Genomic DNA, 18,302 nt, shown 5'->3' with positions numbered 1-18,302 from the left:
GTAATTGAAAACATCTTTTTTCATGCCCTTTGGGAGTTATGGTTCTGTTACTCTAGAAGGTGCCCTAAAAAAACATGTTTCTCAAAGTTCAAATCATTTGCCATAATGTGTTCCTTTCTGGTGAGCAGAATGTTTCAATATCCCATTGCACAAAAGCACACAAACATGCTTATTGAATCATGCTACAGAAAAACAAGGTAACACTAGCAACTATGGAAAAGCACAAATCAATCCTTCAAAAACCAAGAAAGAGAGTAGAGCAGGGAAGTAACATTAACCTTATTGCAAAAGCTGGAATTGAAGCATTAGCTGTGGGAAGAAAGTTGAACAACTTGCTACTATAATAGTACCATAACGCAAGGCAATGTTTAAGATGGTCTGTAAGAAGGGGACTGGTCCATGGCAACAGGCTCTTAAAAAATCATTATGCTCGCAGCTTAGTAGACACAGTGATGGTTGAATTAAAAATAGATGATGAAATTAGGCTGTTGGTTGACTGTGGTGTGGGCCCCGGTCAGGCAGCAACCACTATCCTTGTCAGGATGAGTCATAAGCCAACCTTGAATTACCTTGTGCTCCACCTTCTGGTAGCTTTGCATAGAGCAGTCAGGCTTAACTTGGAGGCAATATGTAAACCATCTGTCCAACAATTCAAAGAGCAATAAAGTGAAAAACACCACACATTAAGGATGCCACACCAAGTTATAAACATAGAAGTCTTTTTGATAAATGAAACAAGCCCAAAAAGACAAAAATCCAATCAGTAGCACTAGGGATATGTAATTTTAAAGATCTTAGTGAAAATAGCACCAAAAAGCATCAAACCCCAACCGCAGATATCTGGGAATGCCAGACCAGGACAAAATGTTCAGGCCAACTGCGATGGAAAGCGAGCTAGTTAATGGGACCCAGTTAGGCATGCTAAATAACGTAACTTAAATACTAGTTTGCAGAGTGTCGCGAGGTTCAGCACTTAAGACGTATTGCGCAGCCTAAGCTATGCGTCAGTTCTGAGGTGCAGCAAGTCTGTAATGTGAGGATCTGCATTGTTGTCGAGGATCCCGTTGACAAGGGCTTGTGATGTTCAGTCTGGTGCTGAGGATGTGTTGCTCAGTTGAGGCAATGTGTTGGTTTCGAGTAGGTGTGAGGCTGTGATGTGGAGTCTGTCATTGTTGAGGCTGCCATTGATGGGGGATGCGTTTTGAGGCAGCAGTTCTGAAGAGGCTGCAGAGGCGATGCAGGTCTTTGCGATGGTCCAATTCACACAGAGGTGGAAATGCGTTGGTTCTGCTTGGGGTTGCACTGCACAGAAGAGAAGAGGTGTTGGTTGTGATGGATCCACCGTGGGCTGCCAAGCACTTCAGTATGAATTCCAAGGGTCCAGGACTGTGGGAGACACCACTTAGCAGGGTAGACTCTCATATGGCAGAATCCAGGTGCAGGAAAGTTGGAAACCTATTATATCCCTGAGGCTTCAGATTAGGAAGCCAGCCAAATAGCCCTGGAGTCACTGTGGGGTTCGGGGTTCAAAAGATGCAAGTCTAGTCCTTTTCAACCAGGCAAGATGGCAGAAGGTCAGCACAGCAGGTCAGCGGTTCTTTCAGGTCATCAGTCTGGTAAGTGGCAGTCCGTTCAGCAGCACAACAGTCCTTCTAACTAGCAAAGTATCCACAGGTTGAAAGAAGTGTACTGGAGAGTTGGTATCTGAGATCCTATATTTATACCCAGTTGTGCCTTTGAAGTGGGAAGAAGCTTCGAGAGGAAAGCTTCTAGAGGCAAAAGTGCAGTGCCTTCCTGGCCATGCCTCCAGACTAACTATGAAGCCTTTGTTTGTGGAGGCAGGACACAACCTATTCAAGTGTAAGTGGGGCTGTGCCCAGCTCCTCCCTCCCATCCTGTCAATGATGGCCTATCCGGGAACACCTAAGGTCCCTATTGTGTATGGCTGTCTAGGAGGAATACATAAAGCCTAAATGTCAACTACACCCAGTCATGTGACCCAGAGACAGGCTGCAGACATGAAATGGCAAAGGCAGGAAAATGCCAACTTTCTAAAACTGGCATTTTAATTATTGTAATTTAAAATCTGATTTCACCATATTAGGATTTTTCACTACAATTCCAAAGACACTAAACATGAGCTGGTTACCTATTCCTATTAGGAAATTATACTTATTAAATGTAATAAGGTAACTCCAATGGGTATCCAATGGGAGAGGTAGGCCTTGCAGTAGTGAAAAATGAATGTGAGAGGTTTTACTACTAGGACATGCAAAACATAAAAGTACATGTCCTACTTTTTCTGTACATTGCACCTGGCCTTGGGGTGAAGTATAGGTATTAAAAAGGAAGGGTTTGGCCTGGCAAAAGGTTTACAGTGCCAGGGCGAAATGGCAGTTTTAAACTGCATGCCGAAGAGCTGAAATGGCAGGACTGTAACATGTTTAAAGTGCTACTTAAGTGGGTGGCACAATCAGTGCTGCAGGTCCCCTAGTAGCATTCAATTTACAGACCCCAGGAACAAGTAGTGCCACTTTACTAGGGACTTACAAGTAAATTGAACATGCCAATTGGATATGAGGCAGTCTAACATGTTTTAAGGAGACAGCATGAGCACCAAAGTCATGGTTAGTAGTGGTAAAGTGCATAGAGTCCTAAAAGCCAACAAAAATGGGTTCAGAAAACAGGAGGGTGAAGGCAAAAAGTCAGAGGCTGACCCTGTGGAAAAGGCCAAGTCCAACATGTGCCATTTGCCAAGAGACTAGAAAAAGACCAATGTGATACAAGTTGCCTCAAAACAGAGTGAATGGGGGTACCATGGGACACCTGCCTGGTACCGACAGGTTACCCAGTCCATGAGTGGAGGTAAACTGTCCTGTGATCCTCCAATGGTCAGATGTATTTAACTTTTTTTGTGTTGATTAACTCTATTGGTCTCCTGTGTCATCCAAGCCTGTCCCACTCTAATAGTGGACAATTTATATGATGGAAGGAGTCAACTATATTGCTACCCCAGCCCTCTGAGCCTCAATCGGTATGCCTAGCTTTCTGGTACTACTAATTTGGTTCATCTCCCTCTGCCCACTCACATTTTATTTAAAAAACAACAAACATCTTGAATTCGGTGCATAGGTTAATTACATTAACTGTTAGCAGGACACTTATAACAATTTATAGATACTGTACCCAATCTTCAGCTAAGTCTGTAGGTACCAGTTCAGTGGCATATGTTATATACGTTGCACACATATGTTTATTCTTTACGTGGCCTGTGCCAACACAAGTGTTGATACTGTTTAGTTAGCTACACTTACAAGTCTCTATCCATATTCTAATTGCCAGAAAAGTTGTTTTCTTAAAGAAACACTTTTATTGACATTTGACAAATTATCATCCACATCAATTACAAAAACAAATAAAAACATGGTATCAACTGCAGAGGACTACTATTATAGCTGAAATATCGTGTTATGTCTTGGTTTGGTAAATAAATATAGGGTAGGAATGGAAAAAAAACTTTCATGCCCTTCCTTGTATTGATTCTTTCTGTTAATATTGGACCATAGCTTGTCATGTTTTAGTATGTGTTTGTCCTGAAACAGATACTTTTAATCAGTTCATTATATTCTGATGAATTTCTACAGAAGAAGTACATATGACAGAAGGGAGTTTATGAGCAGTGTGTAAGCCGCACCAGAAAGTCTGTGGTAGGTAGAGCAATTTCATTTATTTGTATTAAAGTATGGCAGTTTCATAAACAGAAATTATTTTTAACTGGTCGATGACAGAGTAACTGAATCCAAAGTGAGTAGTATATACATACCATTTTTACAATCATCAAGCTAGGGAGCTTGGCTGATTGGGAATCAGAACCCATAACAGCACTGCTGCATGACGCTTCTAGGTGGATTGGGTGAGCCACTGGAGCATGACAGGTCCAGTTTTAGTAGAAGTGACAAAAGATAGGAAAGTTATTAGGAATCATTTTATGGTGAGGAGGGGGAGATATGATGCAGGTGATCAGGAGCTGTGGTTAGTAACTTTTCATATACACCACATCTGTGATTTTTCAAATGCACCCACATACGATTGAGTCATCAAAAGTTGCCTCAAGGTACACTGCTAACTTTGAGTTTCAGTAGTTTGAACTCCTGTTGAGGGGTGACTAATTTAGCCTGCAGGAGTCACACACTTTGAATTTAGGCCTAATAGTTTGCCTAGAGGCAGGATGTTTAGATTTCATACATAAGACAGTGGTGTAATTTGGATGTATTTTTATTGTGTTACTCTATGATTTGTATCTATAGGACTCCATAATTTCAATGAGTGATTTAGTACATTTGAGCACACACATTCTATAATGCGATTAAGGTGTATTCATGAGCAGTGGCACTCACCCAAGCTTGGTGATGAACACAACACTGGTGCCCATAGCCCGGTCAACAAAGATCATAGGGGGTCATTCCGACCCTGGCGGTCCATGACTGCCAGGGCCGGGGACCGCGGAAGCACCGCCAACAGGCTGGCAGTGCTTCCTGGGCCATTCTGACTGCGGCGGTAAAGCCGTGGTCAGAAAAGGGCAACCGGCGGTTTCCCGCCGGTTTACCCCTGGCCCAAGGAATCCTCCATGGCGGCGCTGCTTGCAGCACCGCCATGGGGATTCCGACCCCCTTCCCGCCATCCTGGTCCTGGCGGTAAAAACCGCCAGGAACAGGATGGCAGGAACGGGTGTCGTGGGGCCCCTGCACTGCCCATGCCACTGGCATGGGCAGTGCAGGGGCCCCCTCACAGGGCCCCATAATGATTTTCAGTGTCTGCAAAGCAGACACTGAAAATCGCGACGGGTGCCACTGCACCCATCGCACCCCAGCAACTCCGCTGGCTCCATTCGGAGCCGGCTTCATCGTCGCTGGGTCTTTCCCGCTGGGCCGGCGGGCGGCCTTTTGGCGGTCGCCCGTCGGCCAGGCAGGAAAGCCAGAATGGCCGCCGCGGTCTTTTGACCGCGGTGCGGTCATTCGGCGGTAACCGCATGGCGGGCGGCTACTGCCGCCCGCCGCGGTTGGAATGACCGCCATAGTGTCCAAGCTGGACCTCAAAATGTACTTTGTGTGAACAGGCCATGCTGTACAGTTTATGGGCTGAAGTTCAAAAAAGCCTTGGTAAGGGGGGCAATATGTTACTCATTATATCTTAGAAGGCATGGGTGTGGTGACCCAAAAGGCACACAGCATTCAACGACCAGAATGCCAGGATAGCCAGAGAAAAGACACCCTTGCATATAGTATAACTTTTCTTGACTCTCTTTTTGGAGGTGAAGTGGTAGATAAGCTTGGATTAATTTTACATATAGTGGCATGAACTTTAAGACTCCCAGGAGTAAGGTGCTGCACCAAGAAGGTTGGATCACCAAGTGCAGGCCTATGTCTTGGAGCAATAGGATGACTCACTGTCAGGGTCGAGGAAGGCTTGGAGAAGGCTACCATGACGAACTAAGTCAAGGCTTCAATAAAGATAGCTAGTGCTCTGAAGTTGATTGCTCAGGCTGTAAGATCTCTGCCAAACGTTTAGCCATAGTTTCTTCTGTGGGCAACTGCAAATCCAACACTTCTGTGGCTCTAAGTAAGTATTACTACCACCAAAGATCTGTTTCTGGTGAACTTTCTAAGCAAGTGGCAGTTTGGAGGTCAAGGTATAAGCCTGCATCAATGCAGTCAGTGGGAGCAAATTGTTTGCCTCCTCTCATTGTCCTCATTATAAGGAACATGCTTGAGTTCTTGAGCATCATTGAGGTCAAAGTCATTGAGGGGCTCAATCCTCTTGATGCAAGGAGACAGGAGCAGAGTTATCCTCAACATGAGGTTGTTCCATAGCAATAGTGTGACCATGTGGTCATGGCCTAGCCGATACTGGATACGAATCCACCAATACTGTCAAGCAGGAATCTGGAACCAGCACCTCCACTGTGAATGCTGGGGACAAAACATGAACAAGTGGCAGAGCCTGCACCAAGGGGTTCCAGGCACTGCCCAACAATAAAGGTAGAACAGGATGAGATTGAACAAAGTAAGTAAGCTCAGGTGAAGGACCTGCCTGCAGAAGTTGTGCTGGAAGACCCATTATACCCGTGGAGCTAGAAGGTGCACCAGGGAAATTCTGAACCATTTCTACAGTTGCAGCATAGACCTCTTGAAGGCTGCAATCTCCTGTGTTGACAATGGCCTGGTGATCTACAGGCACACCGTCTGCAGACCTGGAAGTGGGTCCAAATCAGACATGGAAACCATGGTTTGATACTTCAAGCACACGTCTTACTGGAGATAAAGGCGGTGATTCTAACCGCGGCGGGCGGCGGTCGCCGCCCGCCATGCGGTTACCGCCAAATGACCGCACCGCGGTCACAAGACCGCAGCGGCCATTCTGGCTTTCCCGCTGTGCTGGCGGGCGACCGCCAAAAGGCCGCCCGCCAGCACAGCGGGAAAGACCCAGCAATGATGAAGCCGGCTCCGAATGGAGCCGGCGGAGTTGCTGGAGTGCGACGGGTGCAGTAGCACCCGTTGCGAATTTCAGTGTCTGCTAGGCAGACACTGAAATTCTTTTTGGGGCCCTCTTAGGGGGGCCCCTGCAGTGCCCATGCCGTTGGCATGGGCACTGCAGGGGCCTCCAGGGGCCCCGCGGCACCCCCTAACGCCATCCTGTTCCTGGCGGGAGACCCGCCAGGAACAGGATGGCGGTAGGGGGTGTCAGAATCCCCATGGCGGCGGAGCGCGCTCCGCCGCCATGGGGGATTCACACGGGCAGCGGAAAACCGGCGGGAGACCGCCGGTTTTCCGCATCTGACCGCGGCCGAACCGCCGCGGTCAGAATGCCCTGCGGGGCACCGCCGGCCTGTCGGCGGTGCTCCCGCCGACCCTGGCCCCGGCGGTCTCAGAACGCCGGGGTCAGAATGACCCCCAAAGTGTTGAGGAGGTGAACAGCCTTGCTTGGACTTTCTATATTTTTGGGGACTTGTCCCCTTGGTATGGGTTTGGGAGTGACCTCATGACTTGCAACAGGTCCAGGCTTGATTATTCTATTCAGCGACATAAAGTTTGGCTTCGTGCTCCCTAATAATTTTTTAGATGCCTCAGGGAGAATTTGTTGCACGTTGTATTTGGTGGTGAGATAACAAAGAAAAATCTATGCATGTTATGTCTATCTGTGACTGAAATCTGCTTGTCGCACACTTTTAGACGTTTAACAAAAACTTTGGGAACAAGACAGACAATATCAGGAGAGGATCTCTGGATCCACATCGAAGGGCATGAAGAAAGAGAAACTAATGTCAGCATACTCAGTTGTCATTATGTACAATGGCACAACCTGTAAGGATGCAGAAGCTATTGCAAGGAGTCTTCTAGATACAGATTAGTTCCTGGGGTGACTCGCAAGGTGAAAGGTCAGAGTGTACAAGTATCCATCAGAATTGCCCAATTGTGCTGCCTGTCACTCAGTGGAAACAAGGCATTTCATATTTGAGAGATGGGTAAGAAAAAGAAGTTTGCAAATAATAAAGATGTAATAGTACATATTTTTAGGCTTGCCCTCACTAAATCACTTTCATAGTTTTAACACCACAACTAAAGACAGCGGTGCTCAAGGAAAGATATAAGGATAAATACGAAAAGGATAGATGACACAAGGTTGGATGGACCTTTCACTTGTACATTAACCTTTGGACATTTACCCTGTAGATTGCTTAACTCTATGGCACTTGCAGGTATAGCTGACAGATGGATGGGTCAGATAGAGCAAGGAATATGTCAACTTTGGGCATAGGCAGTCCCTGCATAATAGCCATAAACAGTATTTAAATGGTCAGAGAAATCCCCTGTCCTTTTAAATTCTCGAGATTCTCAAGGCCAATTGGCCTATTCACTAGGCACAGAGGTCTAAAATGAGCAATGGTAATAAGAATATGTCTCACAATGGCTTGTTCAGTGGGTGTACCAGGTTGCAGAGGTACCGCATCTCCCTAAAAATGTGTCCATGTCATTCCAATTAAAAGATACAGATCTCTGTAATGTGGTGCTCTTAGGGGACCACTGTGGCATTACATCTATTTGGGCATCATTAGTACTTCTGTATTAGGACTGACTCTGGGACCAATTAGAGTTGTAATGTCTCTCTCTACAACTGTGTTCAGTAAGCACTGTTCACCAACCAACGCATCACCAGTGTCCCCATTACTTGGTTACTTAAACACTGACTTTGAAACCATTTCTTTCGTACTGAAAATCAAGTATCATTTGTCAGTTGATAATTCCAGCAGTCTTTTGGGAGGTGAGTGTTCTGTTGATTAAAGCTTTTTTTAGGGCTTTTGAAACATATTTTCATTAATTTCTCCCAAACATATGTTCATTAATTTCTCCCAAGGCCAAAGAGAAATATACAATTAATTAAGGTTGTCGTTTTGGCCGCAGAAGGCGGTTGATTTTTATTTTTTTTGCTGATCACCATTTTAACATCCACAGGCTACCTATATTTAAAAACACCTCTAAATTTTTAAACATGTAGCACAGATACAGCTTTGCGTTCCTTATGTGTGACTACTGTGTCATATGGATTTTAGTTCCAGACCTGCTACCTGTGCTGAGTCGGCTGTACAATGACATTAACCTGGTTATCCAGTTATAGTGCAGTAGTATGGGTGGCCCTGGGACATTAGCTCTTAACATCAGTACCCATCAACCATACTGTCCAGCAATTGCTGTCTGCCAGAGGAGGCTGCGAAAGGGCTCACAATATGCAATATACTTTGAGTGCTCAAAAATTGTTAAATGTTTTTTCTATTGTTTAATGTCACCTTTTCACACCCACAAAAACCACCATTTTATCTGTTTTCTTTTGTGATCTTGGTCTCATCTACCTTTCTTTGGAACTACACACAACTTTCTGCTTGTTGTACATAGAATGAAATAGGGAAAATACCTGGTTATACGTGACCATTAAGTCTCGAACACTTATTGAATCCATAAGACTGTCCGTTTTAAGCTCTATATTAATCTCTCCATGAGATACAGACAATTCTGTTGGCCAGTACTGAGAGCATTTCTCCTGCAAAAACAAATCAACAAATTAATTCTCATTCTTCTGCACTCAATACAATCATAGTTGCTCTGTAGGAGTAAGGATTGGTTAAAATAAAGCAGCTGATTTTATTTGTGCTTCACCAGTCCAAAATAGTGCAATCAATTGTCAAATAATGTGCAAGCGCCCATGCCAAAGACGGAATGTGAAATTCAAAATAAAAATAGAATGCCAAAAAACAAACAAGTTCTATTGGTCAAGGAAATGGGTAAACATTGGGTGCAATTCTGATGGTTGTAATCAGAAATGTTTTGTGCTTTATATAGGCTGTTATTGCTATTACTTTCTCCAATGCTCGTTCCCATTAACAGGACAATTATGTTTTCTCTCTAAATTTCAAATTCCAGAAGTAAGCAGAAATAATAATTATTTTTATTGGTTTTTAAAAGCTCCAGGACATCACGTTTCAGAGCGCCTTAAACATACCAGAAATAAACATAGAATAGAAAAAAATGACAAAACGTCTCTTGTATGATTGCAAGCAAGCCTTAAACTATGAACACACATCCAAGATGAACTCACGTGTATTTGCTTTCATTACAATATTAGGTGTAATAGCCCTCTTTCAATAAATAAGACATCAGATGTCTCCCAAAGAGCACATAGATAGATCCTGCTAAGATGGAGTAGCCACTGGCCCTCTAGTGCCACATGTTGCCACAGACAATGTAAATGTCCAGTTTTCTACATATTTATCACTTTATGATGCAAGCCAATGAATTTCCCCTAAAACAACTGCACAGAACGTTTTTACCGGGGGCACAGTGCAGCTCTATAGTTCTATGGCCAGGAAATAGAGGAGTCTGCTGAGACTTGACTTGATCCCACCCACTGTGACACAAGAGGCGACATGGTCTCTCATTGTTTGGAAGTATTCAACAGGGTGTATGGTGCAGCACTAAGGGCTGGGCCTCCGAAGCCTAAATTCTTCCAAAATGTCACTGGATCTCACCCTCCGCTCACCACACCACAAGAGGCAACTAGGTCTCCAGTTGCATTGGAGATGTATAGGTGTACTCGGGTGAAGTCCTGATCAAGGGAGGGCTTGCTTGTGACCTGTCAAAAGGAGTGACAGGCTGGGCTGTGCCACGTCTCTTGGCTTCTTGGTTCAACATCTTTAATTAGGGCACTGCCATTATCTGGTTGCTAACTTGAGTTTGGGTAAAAGGAAAGCTGCAGTACCATGGGCAATAGACATGGTATCTCCAATACCATAGAAACCTGCTTGGAAAAAGTGAGCTATAAATGAGGAAAATGAGGAAATACAGATCAGAAGAGAAAGTTATAAATGAGGAAAGACAGAGCAGTGCATCAACATAGCGAAAAAGGCAGCAGCAACTGATTGTGCTTTTCCCTCCAACACAACAGAAGGCTCTTAGCAAGGGTCTCCATTCTTCAATCCGCATGAAATAAGTAACTCATCCTTAGAAGCTGAGCCATTAATAAATATTTTGAGCCAACACAGAGCACCTCATAACAATACTTCTTTTATAAACAGAAAGATGAAAAAAACACGGAAGCTAAGCACAAGAATAGAACTGTCGTCTGGATGTTTCCCAATAAATTTGGAAGAAACTGTGGTTAAAGCCGAGAAGATGTTTTGCCCGTATTTTAAAAGATGGTTGCCAGGCTGAATGCATTTGAAGAGTTTATAATAAAAGATTAATTTGGTACGAAATGGGAGACCTAGCTAAAGCTAAATCTAAAAACGGTAGTTCACATATGAGACTTCCAAACATGCAATGTGTGGAAGATCTGGCTAAAGCTTTAGGAGTGGCAATATACAGTCCTTTTTGGACTGTAATCCTTGGACTCCTGTGCCATCTTTCGAGATCAACACCAGGAGTGGGAAACTAGATCAACTCCCTTTTCAACAGCTGCCTCTGGAAGTTGCTCCTTATGTGATAGTGCTGTGGAATGTTCCCTCACTGATGGTCTTACAATAAAATAGCACTGACCAACTTAAAAGTGCAGTGCTTCATTGGAAAATACTCAATTGGGGACGGGCAAAAAGTAGGCTGTGATGAAATGATCATGGTTAAACATTTTTATTGGGTTGGTACGTCATCTAAATCTATGAAAAAGTGATTGTATTGTTATCGACTTAAGTAAACCAATGCTCATGAGATTTGGTTCGTGGTTGGGAAAATGCACAGGTTTATGTTCTGTCCTACCTGAGTTCTCTTATTGTTCAGTTAAGACTTAAACACTAAAATTTGGCAAGCAATATAAAGAACTTTCTTCTACTTGTCTTCCATCAAATATTTGCCCACTTGCAAATATGCTCTCAATCTTGGAAAACTTGAATCAGTTACATTGGCTTGTTATGCTATACTGCTACATAGAAGATTTCTGTTTATTGTGTATTTCAATTAAGCTTCATGGCGAAAGCATGGGGGTAAGTGTGACAGAAATGCAGAAAAACTGCTTAACTTCATTTCATGGAATAAAGCCAGACTCCATTCTAAACTCATTGACAACAAATAATTTGAGTATATACCATGCTGTTCCTTTTCAGGAAACCGGCTACACTTGTATAATTTATCGATAGTGGTGAGTCCTATAGCCTGTGTGCCATGCCATCATTTATGGGGGAGAGCAAAGGAATTCTATTATCGTTTTATGTTTCCTTTGATTGTGAGATGACCACTTTAAATATTGGCTCTCAACATTCTTGCCTCACCACTCAGATTTAACCTGATATTATTTGCTAATAATTAACTTTTATATTAACAACTTCTATCTACCAGCTCCAACTAATTTTACTTGTTTATCAACATTGTTAGATTCTCAGTGGTAAGGGGAAAATGGAAGCCTTGAGCTGCACCCACTATATTTCATGCAACAGACTTTTAATAAAAAACAAATTAGGCAACAGGGTCTTGGGAGAATATATGACTAAAGATTTTCATGTAACATTATTTATCTTACCTAAACCTTTTGTTCCTAGGTCTGATACAAAAAAAGCATTAACGTTCTTCTTCTTCTTCTTTCTCGCAAATTAATTAATAACAATTTACAAGGGCTATAATTCTTCCAGTATTACAGATTTTATTTTTTTCATATCAGGCTACAGAAACACTAGAGTACAAGACTTTAAAGTCATTAGCATGTAATATAGTGCCTAATCTCTGGTATTAGAGTATAAATGACTACAATTCACTTATATTTCTGTTGTTACTGTCCCATTTTGTGAAAGTATTGTTAAAAATGGGTCTAGTATGACTAATGTGAACCCATATAAACTGACACAAATAGTTATTGCTGATGTAGTTCAGTTCAGTTCTCGATCTTTATTTGGTTACTAAAAACTATAAAAGCAAGCAACAATAAGAAAAAGAACAATAAATAAATTAAAATAGCAATATTCATAAAAGCACCCAAATGCACATTACAGTAAAGAACAAGAATGCAAAAGCAAGTCATGTACTTCAAGCGTGGCTTCCTATTCCTAACAACACCCGACAAGTAACTAGCCACATTAAAACAGACTGAAGGGCTTGTCAGCATTTGTAAGTAGAGCAGAGCAGGTCTTACTTGGAAAAATCCCATCCCTCTAAGTAAAGGTGCAATATAGTGATCTTGTAAATCAGTATACTGGCAGCAAAAGATGATAAAATGTGTGGTGTCTTGAGGCTCAACTTGTCGCATAGACAAGGCCCCATGTTTTCCACAATGTGTTTACCCTGGGGCTCCTTTAAGACCTAATTAGAAGATTCAATCTAAAACTGGTTAATAAAAAAAGATGGTGAGGTGTTGTTACCGTTACTAAATATGGTTCCAGAGATGAACCACTTTTTACAAAGGAGTGGGCCCTAACCAACGGCCCTAACCAACAATTTCAAAAGTTCCACTGGTTCTCTGTTAGCTTTGACTCTAAGGAAAAAGAGATTTTTAATGGAGGGCAGCTCTTTCTTGGTAATCATATCCGGCGACCCAAATAATACTGGACAACCCAGTTTATCCAACGTGCATTTTACATAGTGGAGCCATGGGATAGCGTCCCCGTTATCTAACGCAATACAATCGCTGATGATTACCTGATTCAGGACTGACTTTGGGCTCAACAAAATTCTATACCACCTTTCTGGTGGTCAAAGGTCTCTTTCTCCAAGCAGTATTGAATACATGGGTTAGAATTTTACCCCAGACCAAGGGATCCTGCCTAATTATATCAGCAGGGACCCCATCCAGCCCACGGGCCTTGTTCCTAGTCATGTCAGCAACAGCAACTGTAATCTCTTCTTCTGTGAAGTCTAAAGGGGAGTCCGCTTTCGGAATGTCAGATAGCGGGCCTGACGCGACCTCCGATATAATCCCATAAATCCCAGAGAAGTGCCCTACCCAGACCTCTGGGGAAATGGTACAAGCTACTGCGCTATTAGCGACACCAGTGAAACAAGCATTTGCAATGCAACGGGTCTTGCGTTTGCTCGTGTTAGAGCTGACAGCGTTGTAAACTCCTAACCCGACTTTTCACTGGTAATTAAATCTATCGGCAAAAGTGCATTTATGTACGTAACCCGAAAAAGTGCAATTAACTGTGTAACAGGGCCGATATTTTGTAAAGCGCTCGACTTCTGCCAAGCGAGATCGCGCTGGGAAAATAGAGAAAAAGTAGTCCATGAGCCACACAGAAAACAGCGAGCCTCGCATGTTTTCTGTACTTGGTCGATGAGCTCGAGGAGGGCTATCCACCGGAAAAGGCATGACATGAGCATGCCTTCCACTAATGAAATCAAGCACATTCTAACAGGCAAGCCCACAAGCCAATGACAGACACTGACGTGACGTAGACAGGGCTCCGAGCCCTTTTTAATTACTAAAGCGTCTTGCTTAGCGAAACGCATGCGCAAGCGCATGCGGCGTAGGCTCGACCCTAAAAAGGCTGATTTACAACTACCCAAAACCTGGAACTGTTACTAAGAGTATGAGGATTGAAGAAATCTTCCAAGGCTTGCTCTTTAATCTTTCTGCTTCGGGTTGCTAAGGAATCTTTATAATCCTTCCTCCTCTTCACAATTTTGTCCCTATCTCGGAATACCCTTCAGTGCAACCAATAGATTTTGATTGGTCTTGGAACAGCGGGAATTCAACCATCTTTCTCCTCTGCTGTCCTTACTACCATGGCTAGGGACCTTAAGATTACTTGCAATTTGTTTACTAATCCTAGTGAGAGCACCTATGAGGTTTTGTCATCTGTGGAATCACCCATACATAATAAAAAGTCCTGTTCACAAGTGGAGTAAAGAATGTGAATGAAGGAATCAGGTGTAACCTTACTCCACTTTATTCAGCGACCCTGGTCGTGAGAAACAATTTCACTATTGCTGGGGCCCTTATCCTTGAATAGATCATCATTACACCCTCACCAATCCTGAGACAGGATCAAAGTATCATGATCATTGAATTGTGAATACTGAATTCTAATCTGGAGCTCAAATTGGGCTAAATAAATTGGGACAATTATAATCCAATCTGTGTAAGCCCCTCGACAAGTGAAAGTGGGGACAGATTCCCCCTAGGAGGCACCGTGCTCAAGTTATAATCATCGATTGCATCATCAGGCGTATTACCCTTCACAGAATTTTCAAAGTGGACACCCAAGACAAACAACCCAGAGAACATAAAAGCAAATTAAAATTCCCTAATAAAATAACTGAATAAGGCATATTATATGTCTCTTCAAACTCTTCTAATAAGTACCTTAGGGCACACAAATGTTCTGTTTGGGAATCCCAGATAAAAGAATTATAAAAATATACTAATAAAATACTTGGGGACCCCTCAAAATCTAACTGCATTACTAACAGATTGCCTGAGCCATAATCCACCAGGGTGTTAGTACACACCAACTGGCTAAAATGTAATATGTAGCTGGATTAAAGCCTCAGGCTCATAGTTACAAGGGTCTCTACTATCTTTTTTCCCAACTATTTTTATGAAATTCTTTCAACTGGTGCACACCGTATTAAAAAATACATACAGAACTGTACTTTGGAACCAAAAGTAGCAATGGCATTTGCAACTGTATTTTCCTCCTGCCCCCAAAAACCCCCACAGACATTCTGGCATAGTCTTAAACAGTTCTTTATGTAGGTTCCCTTCTCCTGCGCATGAGTCCCAGTCCCACCCCCTCCCATCCTGCCATAAATTACAGACCTCCATGAGCCCTCATGTAACCCCCGACTTTGCCTTCCTACAGAGATAGTGAATGATACATCAACCAAGCACTCCATATCCTTTCAAACTTTCTCGGACAGCCTCTGTTTGCATATGTTACCTTTTCTGCCATCATGAAGCCATCCATTCCTCTCCTCCACGTCTCAACCGTGAGACCAGTTGCTGCGCCCCACAAACAGGCTACGTCTCTCTTAGCCACCACCAACCCAAGATTGCAGAATAAATGTTTTGCCCTGGGCAAATCTACATCATTGGGCATGCCCAGGAGGATGTATTTGGGGACAAGCGGTAGCCACTCCGTAACCACCCCCTGTAGTTCCTCCACAATCTTTCCCCAGTATTCCTGAAGTACCGGGAATATAGTATGGAAAAAGGTGCCTATCTGCCGCTGACATCGTACACAATTAGGGTATTGCGCCCTCCCCATAGTATGTAGATGCTGCCTATCATAATAGATCCTATGAAGGCTCTTAAACTGAATAAGTTGCAGCCTCGACCTGATGGCAACTTTTCAGAGAAACATCAGCGCGGCTTCCCAGTCGATATCTTTCATGTCCCCTAAGTCAGCCTCCCGTCAGCAGCGTAGTTTACTAAGGGTGTACGGCATATTATTATTAATTGTCCTATACAGCATAGAGACGGCTTTCACCGTTAAATAGTCGGTCAACAGTCCACCCTCCAGGAGGGTGTATTCTGGTACTTCCATCCCAGGTAGGCCCTCCGCCCTCCAAGCAAGCCTCAGTCAAGCGTAGTAGAGGAACTGTGTCTCGCTGAGCCCATAAGCGTCCCTCCGTGCAGCAAAGGGCACAAGATTCCCCCCTCCAACATATCTCCTAGATTAGAAATTCCAATGCGATCCCATGTCTCAAATCCTGTCAATTTTCCAATTTCTGACAACCAACCACCCTCCCACAGGGGGTTGATCCTGGTGGGTCTGCACATACAATCCAGCACCTTGGTTTCTCTAGCCCAGGCTGCATAGCGGGCAGTAGGTGTTGCACTCCTGTAGCACCATATAAATAATGGAAACAAGACCTCCCCTCCCACTGCAATCTCTCCAGCCTAAAAGTAGGGTGGTCACTGGGGGCAAACGTCCAGTCATTAATGTTGATCAGGTGCGCAGACCAATAATATGCTTCCACGTTCGGGAGGGACAGGCCCCTGCTGTAAAGATTACATTGCAGGGTTTTGAGCGCAAGGCTGTTTCTTTTCCCATAAAAAGGCCAGTTTATCCCGCTCCAGTGCCGGAAAAACCTCCTTTGGTCTGCCATGTGTGTCATAAAGATGCCATGGTATTTGAAACCCTCACTGGAATATTTCAGTTGACCCGGAAGGGAGTGGAGAACCATGTCCTCCTGTGGTGCATATAACACTGACTTATCCCAGTTAATCTGGTACCCAGAATAACTCCTGTACTTCGTGAAAATGTGGAAGAGGCATGGCAGAGAATCTAGAGGTTTTGCTACGTAGAGGAGGCTATTGTCTGTGAATAAGGAGATACATTCTCTCTCCTTTCACTCTTCTGTCAGCCTGAACCCATATATCTGGTGGTGGGTACGGATCTTGCATGCTAGGGATTCTATAGTGAGTGCAAACAGTAAGAGGGGCAGGGTGCAACCCTGTTGGGTGTCTCTTGCAATAGGAAATTCAGGCAAGAGAGTCCCATTCACTCTGACCGTAGCTGCACCCATTCCTGGTATCTGGGACCCACCCCAAACCTCTCCAAAGTACCTTCCAGGAAGGGCCAGTGAACACCACTGAATGCTTTTTCAGCATCCAGGGCCAAAAATATGTGGGGGTCCGAGCGGTGCAAGTTGGTATGTATCCAGTTATGTGTACACCTCAGGTTATATCTCATGGACCGTCCCGGCATGAAGCCGGATTGGTCTCTGTGAACTAAAGGGGTAATAACTCCTTGAAGGCATGTGGCTAGTACCGTGGCCAGCACTTTCACCTCTACATTAAGGAGGGAAATCGGCCTATACGATGCACAGGTCGGCGCTCTTTATGAATAAGCATGGCCCTGCTGGGTGGTGTGACTGTGTTTGTAGTGATGCTAATTGTAAACTACATTATGCATTGAAGCTGAATATTTGTGATCAGGAAAAAAGTTAAACTTAGAAGGAAGGTGCAAGCCCAAGCTATTAAGAATCATGAAGTTGCTATTAGAATGAAGGCATGGGAAGATTTATAAAAGGCGTGTGCCTGTAAGGATCTGGTTGGTTTCTGGAATATTGTTAATGACACAGTTCATGCAACCAAGAGCAGACTCCCACATTGCAGAGGAAACATGGTTAAAACATCTTTCCTTTTTATTCACAGAAATTTCTATTCTTGAGAGTGATGATTAATTTTAATGAAGATGAGTCCCTGATTTTTACATTACAGACAGAGTTGTCCTCAAGTCATTCTAGCAAGGCACGTGGGCCTGGAAGAGGTCTTACTCATTTGTTCAAGTTTAAAAGGAATTGTGGGCTCCTATATTGTTAACATTATGAATGTAACAAGCAGACACACAATACCTAGTTCCTGGTTAAGGAACATTATTGTACTCATTTAAAAAAAAAAGAACATAGGAAATCCAAAATGCTACTGACTTATCTGAAGAAGTTTGAAGAGAATTCAACTATGGGCTCAAGAGGGTGGAGCTATAGCAGTATCTCAATACAGCATTTGGTCTGTGCTGGGAGCAACAGATTAATGTCTGAACCTCGATCTCATTATGGAAAAATACAATGGTCACTCAAACGGATCCCTCCATTTGGCATGTATGGACCTGAGCATAGTCTTTGATTGGGTATTTAGAGTTATACTGTGAGCACTTCTTGATGTGATGTGTCTAGACCATGTTATATAAAGTTAATGAAACAAATGCACCACAATTTAAATACATGTGTAATATGGTCCAGCGGTGGATGCACTGAAGCAACTGCACTAGAGAGGGGGTACGCCAGGGTGTGCCCTTGCTCAATAAGACTTTATACACCTATCCA

The 18,302-nt window shown here is 43.5% G+C and overlaps 1 protein-coding gene across 2 annotated transcripts in view; it reads right to left on the bottom strand.

The window, feature by feature from the left end:
- The window catches only part of PTPRE (protein tyrosine phosphatase receptor type E), a 939,227-nt gene that overhangs the window by 80,988 nt on the left and 839,937 nt on the right, over positions 1-18,302 (bottom strand). For both annotated transcript variants that reach the window (XM_069239717.1, XM_069239718.1), the window contains one exon: positions 8,968-9,093. In XM_069239717.1, the coding sequence (XP_069095818.1) occupies positions 8,968-9,093 (126 nt within the window). The remainder of the gene's footprint in view (positions 1-8,967; positions 9,094-18,302) is intronic.

The sequence above is a fragment of the Pleurodeles waltl genome, chromosome 6, assembly GCF_031143425.1.
Source record: "Pleurodeles waltl isolate 20211129_DDA chromosome 6, aPleWal1.hap1.20221129, whole genome shotgun sequence".
Lineage (NCBI taxonomy): Eukaryota > Metazoa > Chordata > Amphibia > Caudata > Salamandridae > Pleurodeles > Pleurodeles waltl.
This window is presented reverse-complemented; position numbering and strand designations above follow the sequence as displayed.